This window comes from Myotis daubentonii, chromosome 1 (genome assembly GCF_963259705.1).
Source record: "Myotis daubentonii chromosome 1, mMyoDau2.1, whole genome shotgun sequence".
In the NCBI taxonomy this organism is placed as follows: domain Eukaryota; kingdom Metazoa; phylum Chordata; class Mammalia; order Chiroptera; family Vespertilionidae; genus Myotis; species Myotis daubentonii.
Genome location: NC_081840.1, coordinates 133106957 through 133125081, shown reverse-complemented (window position 1 = coordinate 133125081; position 18125 = coordinate 133106957). Strand labels below are relative to the sequence as shown.

At 35.2% G+C, this 18125-nt stretch overlaps 1 protein-coding gene across 8 annotated transcripts in view; it reads right to left on the bottom strand.

The window, feature by feature from the left end:
* Positions 1 to 2393: 2393 nt before the first annotated feature.
* STAM (signal transducing adaptor molecule) overlaps positions 2394 to 18125 on the bottom strand; it is a 67531-nt gene continuing 51799 nt past the window's right edge. For all 8 annotated transcript variants that reach the window (XM_059660408.1, XM_059660436.1, XM_059660426.1 and 5 more), the window contains 5 exons: positions 17149 to 17236; positions 16355 to 16409; positions 15564 to 15717; positions 13165 to 13337; positions 2394 to 4848 (listed from right to left, as the gene is read on the bottom strand). In XM_059660408.1, coding sequence (XP_059516391.1) covers positions 4623 to 4848; positions 13165 to 13337; positions 15564 to 15717; positions 16355 to 16409; positions 17149 to 17236 — 696 coding nt within the window. In that variant the 3' untranslated portion in view covers positions 2394 to 4622. The remainder of the gene's footprint in view (positions 4849 to 13164; positions 13338 to 15563; positions 15718 to 16354; positions 16410 to 17148; positions 17237 to 18125) is intronic.

Below are 18125 nucleotides of genomic sequence, written 5' to 3'. Positions count from 1 at the left end.
AACCCCATTCCCATGCCATTTCCTCCTCTAAGCTACAAGAGTAAGTTCAGTGGCATCAGTCAGCTATTCAGGCTGAACGGCACGGATATTCATGGTACACAGAGGCAGAGGATCTGAAGCACAGAATTTCTGCAAGCTACGAAAGATCATGTAGTTACACAGACGACTTCGGTTTATAAATAAGTAGAAGGCCCAGTGAAATTGATGGACCTGCCCAAGATAGCAAGGTATTTTTTTGACAAAACATGTATCTGGGTTAAAACCCAGTTCTCTGCCTTGACCAGGTGTCTCAGGTGGTTGCAGCATCATCCCGTGCATCAAAAGGTTGTGGGTTCAATCCCCAGTTGAGGCACATGCAAGAGGCAACCAGTCAATGTTTCTTTCCCCTTACTCTCTTCTCTGGAAATCAATGAAAATTTATCCTCAGGGTGGTTCGTTCTGTGGTGCAGTTTAAATTAAGAGGCATACAATGCTTAGGAAACTAAGGAAAGCCTATTGAGAACGACAGGGTTTGTCATGAGGCTGGTCAGATTCCCATCTGACGGGCAGCCAATCAAAGAAACAGACACACCTGCACAGTTGGAAATGGAGGAGGAAGATACAATTGATGTGTCCAGCAGCAGGCAGGAGGGGGTCCACTAAAAAGGAACCTATTTTCCTCCAGAACTCTGTGCCTCCAGACCAAGAAGACATTCTCAGTTAGAAAACTGCAATTGGGTTTCAACACTTCTGACTGCTAGAGTATAGTTTTCTGTATTCTTTCATTTTGCCCTTCCCCATTCCTTTATCGTACATAAAGTAACTGATGTACATGCACAAGCATTTGCATTTTTTAACTAGATGGGCAATGGTATGTTTTGATTGACAACAAATGGAGATGGGATGGGAAAAATACTGGTTCTGTGAAACACCCCCTTTCTCCATTAGTGGCACGATAATTCAGCTCTTATCTTTATATTACAGCAAGTTATATTGCTCTCAGTTTAATAAAAAAAAATCATAAAAATTCTTGCATACCTGGTTTGATTGGAGAATTTTAATGCTTTTCATTTATCATTGTTAAAACCACGAACAACTTTATAACTTTTTTGTATGTAGCTGTTAAATGTAGGGCAATCTGTCTTTAAGTAGGGATAAATTACTCTAAAAATTAATCCTAGTTTTCCCTTCAAGTCAAGTGTCATGTTCTTTAAATAAACTTGTTTAAAAAAAATTAACATGATTTTTTAAGAGTCTCTGATCACCAAAAGATCATTAAAACCAGTACTTTTTGCTTTTGTTCAGGAGTTTGTTGATTCTTATTAATTTAATATGTAATCCTTATCAGAAATTCTCTGCATCTATAAGAAGCAGCAAACAGACAATAATGGTAGTGGGAAGTATAAGCATAAGCTAGAACCTGAAAATCATTTAAATTCAGTATGACCACAAGTTATTGCCAATAAAATGCTGTATTTTGTTCAGCAAGGAAATAGATTTTAAATATTTAAATAGATTTTAAATCTTGCATGTGCCTCAAGATTTTAAATACTGAGATTTAAAATGCTCTAGAACATCTTAAGAAAAAATATACTGTGGAAGCTAGGAAAGCTTCAGAAAAAATTTACTAAGTTTTGTAATTTTAAAGAAAGATCATACTAAGAAAATATATATAAAACTCAGGCAGCTTTGCTTAAAAACCAGGAGGCATATGTCATTACATATAGAATAGAAAATGATCTAGATACTTGACAAGGACATTTAATCAAGTCATGATTCTAAAATAAAAGATGACATACTTATAGGAGTATGTCATAGGCCTTTAAGATTTAGGTAAGTTTCTCCTATATCTTTTATTCAAAGGGGTATAAGCAGTTAATCACCCAAAGAATTAAAAAAAAAACAAACAAACACGAAAATGATACAAGAGTGAAAATTTTAAACTATAGTTCATAGTTTATCATGAACAGGGCAATAATGTGTCTTACATAAACTTGAAGCTTTGGAGTAAAGATATTCTCAAGCTGAATTATATATGTTATATATGAAAGCTATATCAAAAATAATATTAGTTGTCAAGTAAGTATTTTAAATACAAAAATTAAGAGGTATAGAAACAAAGCTCCAGAAGTTTTTAATAAAAAGAAGGAAATGTCTAGGCACATAAAAAGATCCCTCACTGAGGAGAGACAGGTAACAGTGGAAGAGGACCACAGAATTAGAAACGACTGTCAAATCACAACATTGCTCCTAAGCTAAGGGCATTGCTCTGTTATGACATCCTATTAGCCATGGGGTTTGTTGGCTATTTATGCTAGATAGTAAATGAACTTGAATATTTCCAACTAGATGTCACTGGTTTATAGAAGATACACTCTCAAACTTTATAAAGAAAATAAACTAAGACGTCAAACTTGCTTCACAGAAATTCACATTTTAATTAGTTCATTTTATAAATAATTGCATTCCTTAAAAAAAAGAGTCATATTTTAAAGAAATATATTTTTAAGTACAGCTCGTACACTAGTTTCAGAACAAATCACTGTGCGAACTGGTCCTTTCCTATTTCTGCCCTTGCCCTGTCATCAAAAAGAACAAAACCCAGTGGTTCCTTGTCATTGGAATTTTTCCATCTGATACTAAAAACACAAACTGATGTGTCAGTTTTAAGTATTCATCATTAAAACCTTTATAAGCACACTAATATAATAGGTATGCATTAAAATAAGGGTCTTTTTTTTTTCATTTTACCATTCTTTTGACTTTACAGGGCAAAAAGCAAATAAGAGAATATGTAATTGATCTTACAGCGTGAAGAATATCAAAATAAAATGGGGAAATGATACATTTGCCATTGGTAAACAGAAATTTATCAAAAGTCAGAGAAAAATATAGTGTGAGAGGGGAAAGTATATCAGTTAAACTAGAATATTCAAAATGAAATAAAGATTATGATTTGACAATGCCGATCAAAAAACAATATAATAATTTTTTTAATCTAAAGGTTGAATTCAAATTTTAAAATTTCTATTTGAGGGCAACATATTCTAAAGTCAAGAAAACACAACACCAGGTAAAACACTTACGTTGAAGACAGTGCTTTAAATTTGAAACTATAATTAGATCACCATTAAGTTTTCTTGCCAAAGATGGAATCATTTGTCCAAAGGGAAAGAAACAAGTTATCTGATTATAATAGTCTTAGAAAATACAAATTAAATTTTCATTTATGGTATGAAATTTGTTAAATCAACTCATTTAATATGATGCTGAGCTCAATTTTTCAGTTGTTTAAATAATAGTGTTAAATAATAGTACAGCACAACCAAGAAAATTGTAACTATTTAAGAAGATTAAAATGTCAGTTGTAAACATATTTCATGTAGATTAAAAAAAAAAAAGTGTTCATTGAAAAACTCCTGAATAGGAAGCCAATATAATTCTATTAGAACTTCATAAAGAGAGAACAAACCCATAACCCAGTTTGAAAGGTAAGAATAAACATGCAAACAGTTAAGCAAAGTCAGGAATATTGATTACTTTGAAACATCTGCTAATATCCATTTTAATGAAGAATTAAGGGATACAATGCGTTAAAGACATATTTAAAAGACTAGTAGTGAGATAAGGCAAATGAATCAATTTTTTAATATACTAAATAATTACAAGAGACTTTGAGAATGTAGTGTTATTTATGGTTTCTTTCCAGTTTACAAATTTCTATCCACTGCCTCTATCTTTGGTGTCACTGCCACCAATAAACACAGTATACAGTTTATAAACCTAATTACTACCTTCAACTAGGAAAAAGTAAATCAATATTATTTCTTTAAAAATAAGATATAAAGAACATGATCCTAACTTAATTCTGTGTCATGGTCCCACAATATTCTGAAATATCATGCCAAAATGTAAAAGTTTCCAAGGGAACATTATTTGTTATAACTGCACCAAAAATTTAGCTACTGTATGCTGGTGTGATGACAGCTAGTAGTATGCAGAGGCTACAGAAAGACATAATGTACATATGTTTAATTCACAATCAGTAAAAGGAAAGTTCAGTTTAATGTAAAACAAAACACTAATATAATACTTTCATGTAAATATGCTACAGCTTTGTTCTCTTACACTTTAAAAGGATAGTGTAATTACCTTAAATTTACACAAAACATTATGAAACATGGTAGTTGTTCATGATTAAAATAAAATAACAATGTAAATTAATTTAACAGTGTTAAATATATTCACATGATCACCATTGTGATTCAAAAATGGCCACTAATGAAGTTACACAGCAATATATGTACATAATATTTGCCACAACAATTTTTGTTAAGTTTGACTTCTTGCAGACCAGGTAATTTTATGAGACAAATAATCTTATATCAATTCTTTCATATGATGAAAAGAATTAAATGTTGTAAGTAGTTTCATTCCTCTGGGGGGGGTGGGGGGTTGGAGAACCTCTGAAAAGTCAATGCAAACTGAAGAGAGTTCTACCTTCTTGACAACATAAACTTGAATATTTGAACTTGTTGACCATGACAGATTCCTATAAGCTGAGGATAAACAAACCTTAAGATATCAAAAGAATCTCTAACATTGTCAGCGGCATTTAGCAGATCAAAGAGGAATCCCAAATCCTATAGCAGAGCCTTCTGAGAATATGGTTGCTGTGGCTGAGGTGGCTGTTGACTGCCTCCTGGTTGAGGCAGTGCTGATGATGTTAAACTATAGTTTGGCACATGGGACATATTAGTTCCTGCATTCTGGTATATAGTGACATCAGCAGTAGCAGCAGCAGGAGGAGGACTATATACTGACGCCTGGCTGGGATATGTATTTCCTTGAACAGAACTGACCATTGAGCTGTGGAAGGGAAAAAACACTCAAATCAATATTGACTAACTTATCCATTTAGAGATAAACAGGAAGCTATTCATTAAATACCCATTCAGTAAATATTTATTAAATACCCGTAATGTGTCAAATATTATGTGTCAAATGTGCTATTTTAGGCACTGGGATATAGTTTAAAAAAAAGGGAGGGTAAAAAATTCCCACCATCATGAAGTTACAGTCTAATTCTAGTACAAGAAAAAAGGATAAATTAATTTATAATATGTCAAGTGGTAATAACTGGTATGAAGAAAAATAAAGCATATTAGGAGGACCAAGAGTTCCTGAGAGAAGAGATTCTGGCTTTTACAGTGTGGTAGGGGAAGGCATTTCAGATAAGGGAAAAATTTAAGCAGAGACCTGAAAGAAGTGAGAGAGGGAGTCATGCTGATTATATAGGAATATAAGCTGATCAAGCGAAAAGAATGGCAAGCACAGAATCCTTTGAGAAAACAAAATGCCAGGCATGTTCAAGGACCAGAAAGGAGGCCATGCTGGCAGAAGCAGAATGAGAAAGGAGGAAAGTCGCATAAGATAATAAAGTGGCAGAATTAAAGGGGAGAGAAGCCTTAGATAAACAGTGCCTTGGAGGCCATACTAAGGATTCTGGATTATATTTGAGTGAGATGGAAAGACACTGATTCTGGACAGAAGAATGATGTGATTTGACTTAGGTTTTAACAGACTCACTGTGGGCCAAGGATATCTGACTGAAGGCTTTTACAATTGTCCAGGTAAGAGCTGACAGGTGGCTAGTGCCATGATAGATTTGGTGAAAAGAAGAAAGGTATGATTTTGAAGGCATTACTATCCATGCTAATTGGTAGAGTGGTCAAGAATGCCTGAGGTTTTAGAACTGAATGATTGGAAGAAATAACTGGTAGAGTGGCCATTCACTAGAAAGACGACAGATGGCAGATAAGGACTACAATAAATTTGGGGAAGGCGAATCAAAATACGTTTTGGACATGTAAAGTGAGATATCTAGGAAGATATTCCATGGTCAGCTACTCAAGTCTAGAAACCAGTGAAAAGTTAGGAATAGAAATACATATTTGGGGGTCATTATCATACACCTGGTGTTCAGAGTTGTGGGCCTGAATAAGACCCCCTAGGGAATGACTACAAAGAAAAAAGCAGTCCATATTTTGAGTCCTACTCTAGAAGTCAGAAAGACAGAGAAACACTAGGCAAAGAAGACTGAGGAGAGGCAATAAGTTGGAAGAAAAACTAAGAGAGAATGGTCAAAGTCAAGTGAAGAAAGTGTTTCAAAAAGGAAGTGACCACTGGATCTGGCAATATGGAAATCATCAGTCCTTGACAAGAGGTGGACTAGGAAAGATGAAAGCTTCATAACCTTGCTTCTCTTACTGCCCTGAAAATGAAAAGCAAATAAAAGAGACCTTCCATCTACTCCAACCATCACATTCATCAGCTATCTGTTCCTACACCCATTCATCTGCTGTGCCCTCTCTCCTGCTAAAACTCATCGGCTGTCAGTCTCCCTTGCAAGGTACCTTCCACTTGGGCACTGCTCTCATTCCACCAAAAACATTCCTTCAGGGCTGTCTTTATTCACTGTCTCTGCTTTCTCTCTTCCCATTTCCGGTCTGATATTTGAGTTTTTCCCATATATAGGACACTAGCATAGCTATATACAGAGAAATACTAACAGCTTTAACACTGAGATTCCCCACCCCACCCCACCCCCAACACACACACATTTCTGTTAAAAATGTAAAAACAAATTATAAATTGGGCAATTTTCAAAATACTGCCTATTTCTAAACTCTTCAATTGCTAGATTGTTTATAAATCAATTGCTGGTAAACTCAATGCCCTTGCTTTCTGCACAATTAAACAATTCGTTATTAAAGTTGACAGTCTTTTAGTGCTACATTCCCCCCACTAATGTAGTCCCTTAAGTACAATAAACCCTCAATTTTGAGGATCTCGATTTAATGAACTTTGGATTTATTGGAAAAAATTTCTGGTCTGTATGTATGTCATATGTGAAAATTAACACCCTGTTAATATTAAAATTGTAAACCAAGATTTGCTTATAATTAAATTAACAACTGACTTAGAGTTAACAACTTATGTTGTTAATTCACTGTTATTTTTAACAAATTTTAGTTAATAGGTCCTATGTTCAGAAACACTGTAGTAATTTCACCGACATAAATAAATATTACATAATTACAGTCTACATATTTAAATCCAAGAGTTAGCGCTGGCAAACACGTTCGGGACTGATCAGCACATGATCACACTGCGCAGTAGCTGGTTCTGCTGTCATCTGGCCTGACTTTCTGCAGCACTTCCGATGTGAGCTAAGCCGCGCACCAGTCGTGTCCATCTGTTTACTCGCAGTGACTGGTGAACGCAAGCTTTTACTAGATGTATTCAGTATAAATTTAAAATTACAGTAATATATACAGAAAGCTTTTGTGTGAAATTAAACTTTTCATACATAGTAAATTTTAATTACACAAACATGTCTACGTAAGTAAAAACAGGTAAACTAATTTGCCAATTTTTTTACATATACATTTGGAAAACCTACTTCATTATATAATGGACTTGGGCTTTAATGGGCACCCCCTCGCCTGTATTAGTCCATTATATCGAGGTTTTACTGTAATGCTGAAAGGCATCACTCATTATCATTCTATATGTCTTACTTTGTGAGATAAAAAGTATTACAAGAAGTCAGATTTTCTGTTCTTATTTACATCGATAAGGACCACAATACAGCTACAATATAATGTTGTGACAAAGTGCTAAGCTCTGGAGCCAAAATGCCTGATTTTGTATCTTAGCAAAGTGGTACCTTAGTCCTCCCTCCATAATCAGTTTTCCCATCTAATAACATGGGACATCCCAATAAATGTTCGCCATTACTGTAATTATTCACGCTTTATACTATATTCCTTATCTCAACTTACAGTCCCACCATTCACCCAGTTGCCCAAGGGCAAAACCCAGCAATTCACCACTACTCTCCCTTATATCTGCTCTGCACTATCGCCCCAGCCTGTCATCTACATGTAATCATTTGCTAATCTCCATAATTACTCTTTTTTCATCTCTATCATTATATCTTGCAGTTAGAACTCATGATTTCTTGTCTAATATACAAAGTCTCCCAGCTTCTAACACAGCAACTATGAATTCACCAATCTTATTGCCATTTAAATCCCCTTGGAGGCTTTTCCAAGACGCAAGCTCCTTAACATGATATCTAGGACCAGTCATTATCTTTGACAATAACTGCAAGTACATCTTTCACATCTTCCACCATAGACTTTAATCCTTTGGTAACATGTATTTTCACAACTCCCCATTCCATAGTACCATGCCATTTCATGCTGCTATATATTTGCTCATGATAGAAACCTTCCTTACTTTTTCCTCCACGCTAAGAATAACATAACTTGAGAATATGCTCTTCAAAACCTTCCCTGGATCTTTAAGTTCCTAAAGCACCCGCATGTACCTTTATTTGTAATTTATATTTTTATTGCAATTTCTTTGTATGGTTGCTTCTACTAACCAGTAAGTACACAGAGGCTACGAAACTCTAAGTCAGTGGTCAACTAATATGACCAGGGGGCCAGGAATACTCAGTAGAGAATGAATAGTCTCTTCCACAAGTGGCGCTGGAAGAACTAGATAACCACATGCAGAAGAATGAAACTGAAGGCCTTACACCACTCACAAAAAGAAGAACTTGAAGTGGATTAAAGACCTTAATTTAAGACTGGACACCATAAAATCCCTACCCGAAAACATAGGGAAAAGGCTCCTTGACAATCATCTCAGCAGCAATTTTCCTGGATGTGACAGCAAAGGCACAGGAAATGAAAGCAAAAGTCAACAACTGGGATTACATCAAACTAAAAAGTTTTTGAACAGAAGAAACAATCAATAATATATTAAAACACAACCAATGAATAAAAGAAAATATCTGTAAGTCATATATCTAATGAGGAGTTAATACCAAAAATATATAAAGAACTCATACAACTCAATAGTAAAGAAACTAACTACTAGATAAAAAATAGGCAGAGGAAATGAATACACAATTTTCCAAAGACATACAAAAGGCCAATAGGTACAAGAAAAGGTGCTCAACAAAATAAGCCAGTCGCAAGGGGATAAGTATCACATGATCTCACTCATTTGTGGAATATAATGAACAACATAAGGTGATGAACAAAAATAGAATCAGAGACACAGAAGCATGGAACAGACTGTCCAACCTATGAGGGAAGGCAGGGGAGGAGGAGGAGTAGTAAGAGAGCAACCAAAGGACTTGTATGCATGCATATGAGCATAACCAATGGACACATACAGTAGGGGGGTGAGGGAATGTGCTGGGGGATGAAGGTGGCTGAGACAGGTCAATGGTGGAAAAAGGAGACTCACATAATAATTTAAACAATAAAGAATTTAAATTAAAAAAAGAAAAGAAAATGTGCTCAATATCACTAATTATAGGGGAAATGCAAATCAAAACCAAAATGAGATATTACCTCACACCTGTTAGAATGGCTCTCATCAAAGACAAAAGGTAAGTGTTGGCAAGGATGCAGAGAAAGGGAACCCTTATGCAGTACTGGTGGAAATGTAAATTGGTGCAGCCACTTGGAAAACAGTACGGAGGTTCCTCAAAAAACTAAAAATTAGCCCAGCCTATGTGGCTTAATGATTGAGCATCAACCCTTGAAAGAAGAGATCACCAGTTTGATTCCTGGTCAGGGTACATGCCTGGGGTTGCAGGCTTGATTCCCAGTAAGGGGCATTGCAGGAGGCAGCCGAACCATGTTTCTCTCTTATCAATGTTTCTATCTCTCTAAAATCAATAAAAACATATTTTTAAAAGATGAAAGTTCCATATGACTCAGCAGTCCCATTTATGAGTATATATCCCAAAGAACTGAAATCAGGATCTTTAGGAAATCTGCACCCCCATGTTCACTGCAACATTACTCAAAACAGCCAAAATATGGAAACAACCTGAGCATCCATCAACAGATGAATGGGTAAAGAAGATGCAGTGTATGTGTACGTGTTCGTTCTCTCTCTCTATCTCTCTCCCTCTCTCTCTCTACCGTCCCTCCTTCCCTCCTTCCCTCCCTCCCTCCCCTCCCCCTCTCTGGAATATTATTCAGCCACAAGAAAAAAGAAAATTCTGCCATTTGTACAACTTGGATGAGACTTGAGGGCATTACGCTAAGTAAAATAGAGAAAGAAATACTATATTACCTCACATGTGGAATCTAAAAAGGACGAATAGTAGAATGTTGGTTAGAGAGTGGGGAAAATGGGGAGATACTAGACAAAGGGTACAAACTTCCATTTATAAGATGAAAAAGTTTAGGAATCCAATGTACAGCATAGTGATTTTCCCTAATAATACTATTATCATATACTTGAATGTTGCTCAGAATAAACCTTAAATGTTCTCACCACAAAAAAAAAAAAAGAAATAGTAACAACATGACAGGATGAAAGTGTTAGCTAATGCTATGGTGATAATCATTTTACAATATAGAAATGTATCAAATCAACAAGTTGTACATCTTAAATTTTCATAATGTTTTATGTCAGTTGTGTCTGTGGGGAGAGGAAGAAACACACACTTGTATGTCAAGTGTCTAGCATAGTGTCTGGCACAGACTAAATGTTCAATAAACACCTGTTTAACAGAGTAGTCTGAAATAATAGTCAAGTAAGTACATAGCTTTGGTCACCTGAGTACTACCATCATCACCATTCTAGGTGAGTTTAGGAAACTGCATCCATTCTACCTTCCCTAATTATCAGTAAGATCATACTAAGGTTATTACATAGTCTGGAAAAGTAAGAACCCTAGAACCAAAATTATATGTAAAAGGATAAGAAATTGCCTCCTAGATATGAACTAGGACCACTAAAAAAAAAAACTGCCCACCAAAATGGGGGAAAAATTCCTCATTGACCTTGATCTGCAATTAGAAAGCTTGAGTCAAATACAGCTGTTGCTATGGAAAATAATACAATAATTAATAAATAATAATATAAGAATAAAATCTGTGTTTTGTATACTCACAATTGTAAATCTATTTTTGCCCCACCCTGTTCTTATATATTATGTTATACATTTATATGTTTTTAAAAACTGCCTCAAAGCCTTTGTGAAGCCTCTGTAAATAATTTAAAAATATATCTCACTGGCCCAACACAGCACTTCAAATTCCTATCTTAAACATTTATTTATCAAGTATTTACTGAGTTCTTATCAAGTATAAAACTCTGTTACACAATAGATATAAAGGTTAAAGAAATTTGATCCTACCTCTCAAGATATGATAACTTAGTGGGGATACAGACTAGTCTAAAGGTGATTACAAGACAGTACACAGTAGGCTGGGGTCCTGTGACAGCAAGAGAGCAGGAACAGTGTTTGGAGTGTGGGAAGGTATTCTAGTAAAGAGAAAGCTAGGAACCAATAAATAGGAATTAGCCAGACAAAGAGGGCTAAAGATGTCAAGGAAAAAGCACCTGCTGAAGTGCACATGTGTTTCTTGAGAGGTGATGTTAATAGCCACACAGGATCAGTAGAGTTAGGCCCTGGACTACAGTGCATGCCCCACATCAGATATTTCACATCCAAGCTATGGAAGCAGACAGAACAATGCCCAGAAAACAGCAACAAGGTGTTACAGCTATCATTTACAAGGAAATTTCTCAAGGCCCTGAACTAAGAATGGGTCTCAAGGAACAAGGAACAAGGCAGCTACAGCAGCATGCGACACAGTAACAGAGGACCAGCTGGGAAAGAGGCAGCATTTCTGGATGACACTAAAATACCTAAGAGATTCCTACATAACTCATGCACACCGGCTGATTTCTCAACAATACCTACCTCTACTCACTTTGTATCTGGTTTTTAAGACAGTATGCTAACAATAGCTGCTCCCCACCTGTTTGCTTCTTTTCCATGTAAGGGTATTCGTTTCACCAAATTTCAGCTTAAAAAAAAAAGTCCTGGGGCAGAAAGAGTTATACCTAACATTTTTTTTCTGAGCTACTTTCAGTAGAGAGTATCCTGTTTTTTGATGCTCTAATAGTTTCCTCACTCCGAGATTACTAGAGGTGACCAGCAAATAATGCTTGTGAATCCCTAAGCATCCCCAGAGTGTGACTCTTTTGAGGATGAGTAATACAACAGTAAGGACAGTATAGGAGCATTCACAGGCAACCCCAATATTGAAGAAAAGTTTTCTAGAAATTGCACCTGTGCCACCAAGATACCTCTAATGTGAGTCAGAATAACATGACTTCTAGAATTACAAATTGATGAACTCTAAAGTCTGACTTTTATTTGTTTTGAGGGCAAGGCTTCAGCTTAGATTCACACAGAAGCAGAAAAAGACATTTATGTAATTATAAATTACATAATATATACTCATGTAATTGTGTGATAGAGGATATTATAAGTAAATGGCCAAAACAATGAGCCAATCATTTTATATTCAGATATTTGCTCCATGGACCACAGGGTCAAAAAACCCATCTCTTTTCAAATGATATATTATTTTGCTGTGGTATATACTAAACTCCAACACAGGTCAAAAAGAAGGAAATATGTGTCTTTCTGACATAAATTCTGAAACAATAATGATAAAAGTATTTAGATTTTTATGAAATTTGTGAAAAACAATATATAGTTATAAAATCTAAGTTTCATTAAAATCCTTAGCAAATACCACCACGGACTCGAATAAAAACAAATTATGACAAAGTTAGAATCAGAATACAGCAGTTCAGTGAGGCAGTAAGAGAGAGAACTGGCTTGCTGGCTATTGCTGCAATACTGCAGGGGTTCCTGTAGAACTCACTCATCACCACAAACAGAGGTAACCATCTGGTATCAGTGATGGCATCTTTTCTGGAGTTTCTTATCCAGTTCTGGTTACAGATGATCACGGGAACTTAAGAATTTTGCCCTGACCAGTGTGGCTCAAACCTGAAAGGTGGTGGGGTTTGATTCCTGGTCATGGCACATACCCAGGTTTTGGGTTTAATCCACGGTTAGGGTACTTACTGGAGGCAACGGATCGATGTTTCTCTCTCACCTTTCTCTCTCTGGTACTTATGGAAGGCAATAGATAGGTATCTCTCACCTCTCATCTCTCTTTTCTCCTCTCTCTAAAATTTAAAAAAAATTTTAAAGATATTACAAACAAAAGAATTTTAATAGCATTAACTCCAAGAAACAGTCAATAATCACATTACCTAGGGTAAGAAGCCTGAGTCTGCTGAGCAGGAAGGGCAGGGTTTGCAGAGGGTTGAACTGCTCCTTGGCTGAGGGAAGACAATTGCTCTGGAGGAAGACTATAGCTCTGGAGATGGCTCATCTGGGCATTCCCTGCAAGCAGGTAAGTACCACTTTGAGGCCCTGGATATACCTAGAACAGTTCATGATAACATATTAGATTTTCTAAGATTTTAGTAAGCATGCCAAACCTTTTGTAGAGACATTCAGTTAATAAAAAGAACAATTATATCCCTGAAATCTTTTTTCATAGTTACTTCAGTTAACAGGCATTTAAAAAATATTTTTCAATGAAGTTGGCTTCTGATTATTTTAATTCTTAGGTAAACATTGGCTAAATTCATGTTTACCTCTATCCAAAAGTAGTAAAGGAACTTGACTTGAAACTTTATACTAATATAGTCTCTTTTTCCATGTTGATATTTTAAGTTCTTCCCTAAAAGGAATTCCAAAGGATGTCTAAGAAGTGTCTCTGAATTGACTGTTTGTATCAATAGACTGCATCTGCTTATAGATAAAATTTATATGTTTTAAATTACAGTTTACTGAACACAGAACAAACTAACTTTCTACAGTAGGGTTAGTCAGCAAACATTTTTGTAAAAGTTCTGATAGTAAATATTTTAGGCTTTGTAGGCCATATGGTTTCTGTCACAACTACTGAATTTGACCCATATAGAAAGTAGCCAGAAACAATTAATAAACAAAAGAGAATGGCTGCGTTTCAATAAAAGCTTATTTAAACAGATGGGAGGCTGGATTTGGCCCTTGGGCCATTGTTTTTGCATCCAAAAACTATACTTGTCTGAATCGAAAGAGATTGAAGCCTTAAATTTCAAAAGTCTTAAAATACATAATATTCTAGTTTTCTGTAGTATTCTTTAAATCCTTCCATTTCAGAAGTTTGATAACAGAATGCCACTATCTATGTAGTAAGGCTTTTTTACCAGTTGTAAAGATAGTAACACAACCATCAGGAGACAAGGCTCAATCATCTCAGCACTTCTCTTAAGTCCTAACACACTTCCCATGCATCAGAATCCAAAAGGTCTTCATTGTAAACACAGCTATTCTGGTCCTCATGAGTATATTTTTTTTGTACTTTTCAAACTGAACATGAAAGGTTTTTGGGGGGTTTCTTTGGCTCAAATTGATATCAACACCTGTGAGTAGGAATCATAGCCACATGTTACTCAGGCATGGCTGCATATCTCCAGGGTTGTGGCCCCTCATTTCAGAGAAAATTGACTATTCTAAGAATAAAAATTAATCTATATAATGTTTATACCACTCTACATGGATAAAATGAAGTGCCTGGCGAATTATTCCCTGTACCCTGAACTTACTGAGTTTGTGGAAAAAGAGCTCTTCAAATAGTTATTTGAGGTGAAAAGAGGGAAAGGGCCCTGGCCTATATTGCTCGGTGGATAAAGCATCGGCCTGTGCACCAAAGGGTCATGGGTTCAATTCCCAGTTAAGGGCATGTTACGTGGGTTGCAGGTTCAATCCCCAGACCTGGTCAGGGCACAAGCAGGAAGCAACCAATTGATGTGTCTCTCTGACATCGATATTTCTCTCTATCTCCCCCCTCTCCTTTATGTTCTCTCTAAAAATCATGGGGAAAATATCCTTGGGTGAAGATTACCAAAAAAGAAAAAGAGGGAAAGGGCTCTGTATTGCATTACATGTGTTATGTAAAGGAAGGGAGTGAAATACAGATTAAAGCAGCTCACTATAAAACTGAACACCATACATAGTCAGAATTTAGTAATAATTAGAAATTTTACTGAGACAAAAAAACTGCAGTTCTTAACCAGATAATTACATATAAAGCTTTAAAAATATGCACACATTTGGGCCTCCCTCCTGAAGATTCTGCTTCAACAAGTCTGGATAGAATCAAAGCATCTGTACTTTTTCAAAAAGTTTGATGGGTGATTCTGATGGATATTCCTACAGAAAAATAATTTTTTAAAAAAGAACTATTGGGCCTGGCTGGCATGGCTTAGTGGCTGAGCATCAACCTATGAACCAGTAAGTCACAGTTTGATTTCCAGGTCAGAGCAAATGCCCAGGTTGCGGGCTCAATCCCCGATGTGGGGCATGCAAGAGAAATATCATCATTGATATTTCTATCTCTCTCCCCTTCTCCCACTCTCTGAAATCAATAAAAATATATTTAAAATAAACCACTGGTATAATGGTATAGTATACACTATATCTGTCAAGTAAAAGTTTCTTTTAAAATTTATTTTACATTACTTTTAGTAGTTTCAAATTTTATAAAAACACAGCTATTCCAAATACTCTCAAATATTTGAGAATTTAAAATGATATACTTGAGTTTTTAAAAGCTTACCTGAGAGGCAGAAACACCAGATGACTGCATATAATACTGCTGATTCTGTAATTTTGCATACATGGAATACATTGGATCTTCATTCATTAGCTTGGTATACAATGAAAGTGCCTCCATCACTTTAACATTAAGTTCTGAGAGTTCTGAATGTTTTCTGAAATATTATACAATAATTTGAAACATAATTGCTATTTAAATAGTACAATGTTCTAAACAATAAGGCATATCAAAATAGCAGAAAGTGATATATAGACATTATTAAAAATTTACCTTGTGACAGAAAATATCCTGTATTTTAGCTCCAAGGCAATCAAAACTCAGATTTAGGTACTGTGCTGGGAGAGCTTATTGTAGTTGACTTTACTTTGAAATATCTAGGTTTCTCGAGATTATAAAATAGATGGGTCATTTGGGCTCTGGTAATGTCACTCATGATTATAATAGTTAACCCTTATTTTTAAAAAAGGCTAATATAGTGAAGGTCAAATAAATCCTCACCTTAAACAAAAATAAAAAAAGAGTTGGGTCTAATTCAAATTCCCACATTTAGTAGAAAAAAGTAAATGCGGACTGGTTCCTTTGGCATATAAAAATAGAAAATATTAAAAACTAAAAATGAAAAATTCAAATGAAATAAGATAGAAAAATTAAAATATAAAATATAACACGATAGAAATAAATAAATAAACAAAACTAATAATAAAATATAATAGCAGCTCTATCCCAGTAGGTAGTTTACAGAGAACGTCAGGGAAGAAGGTACACAATATAGAGGGCACATGCTCTTTTACCTATCAATATCTTCCAGTTTTTCATCAATAAGAGGTCCCATCTGGTGACACATTGCTAAGGTGAGAAGATTTGAAGAAATATAAGAAAACACAACAAAGGAAAGCAAATCTCTGATGAATATTCATATAAGAAATACAAGATGTAATTTGGAGTAATAAAAATGATATTAATAAAGAGACCCCAATATTTATTTTCTTGATCTCAAAAATATTAAAATACCAATATTTATTTTACAACGTAGAAGAATAGAGAGACCACAAACTGAAACATTGGTAGCAAAAAAATGTTGCTTTAGAATTTTATTCTAAAATGTTGAATAAAATATTTGAGTATTTTAAATAATATATTTAATTTCTATAGAAATGTATAAGAATGTGAATTCTGCCCTGACTGGTTTGGCTCAGTGGATGGAGCGTCAGCCTGCGGACTGAAGGGTCCCAGGTTCGGTTCTGGTCAAGGGCATGTGCCTTGGTTGCGGGCACATCCCCAGTGAGGGGTGTGCAGGAGGCAGCTGATCGATGTTTCTCTCTCATCAATGTTCCTGGCTCTCTATCCCTCTCCCTTCCTCTCTGTAAAAAATCAATAAAAATATATATATTTTAAAAAGAATGTGAATTCTATCAAAGTTTTAAATAGCATATAAACGTGAGACTGGGTCACAGAAGAGTGCGGAATGTGAACATGTTTTGTATCATTCTCAATTTTATTTAAATATGAACCATTCTGTAACAGAACAGTAGATATAACCTCTAATTATCCTTTATTTGGAAGATAAATGAAAAACGAGGTTTACCTTCAAGATGAAGTAACTCCGGAAGATCTGGCTGATCATCACTGGGATCTGTACTTTGCAACATCTGTAGCAACTGGTCCATTTTGTCCTACAGGAATTAAATAGTTAATATAAAAAGCAACTAGTCATTACGAAACAATATGTTCGCACTTTGTTAATTAGATAATGGATAGAGAACTTTTGTAATTCAAAAGTTTTTATGTGGTTAATATCTGTGTACTCTCTTTAAGTACCATGTGAAGTCAGAGCCTCGAAAGCTCTACCTACTTATTTTTTAGTCCTCAATGATTCTCTTAAAGAGAATAGAGCCACATTTAAATTTACAATATGTGAGCTCTTCAACCTAATGTCATGGTAGTGAATTTCACCCTGTTTTGCAGCAGCCTAGCCTTGACATGCTGACAGGTGTAACCTCTCTCTCACGATGGCATTACTTATGACTAACAACTCAGTTATTACTTCTCCCCCAGGGTGAATACAACAGCTGTTTTAGAAAGGCATGGCTCAGCTATATTACAGCTGTTCTCTTTCTAAGTAGGGCCATAAAGACTTCGTCTACATTTTCTTGCTACCAATGTTTCAGTTTGTGGTCTCTCTATTCTTCTACGTGGGAAAGGCTGGAAAGCATCTCAAGGCAGTGACTTACACCTATTTTAGAATCTTTTGTTTTAATCACCAATGGGACTAATGAAACCATCTTTACATTAGTACCTCTATACATTATATAAGTACATATGTATTTATATGTAGATTTTTTAAAAACAAAATATAAATCTTACATAGCATACCAAAGAATACTACTATAATAATTACAAGCTTTTCCCCATGCATGGTTTTTACAGGGTTATACTATTAAACATATGTACATTAGGTAAATAATGTAAAGAAGACCAATTCAAAGCATAGCAATTATTTAAACAAAAACTCTGTGTTATATATAGAAGAACAGTTTGAGAAATGGATTAATTACTAGAGAG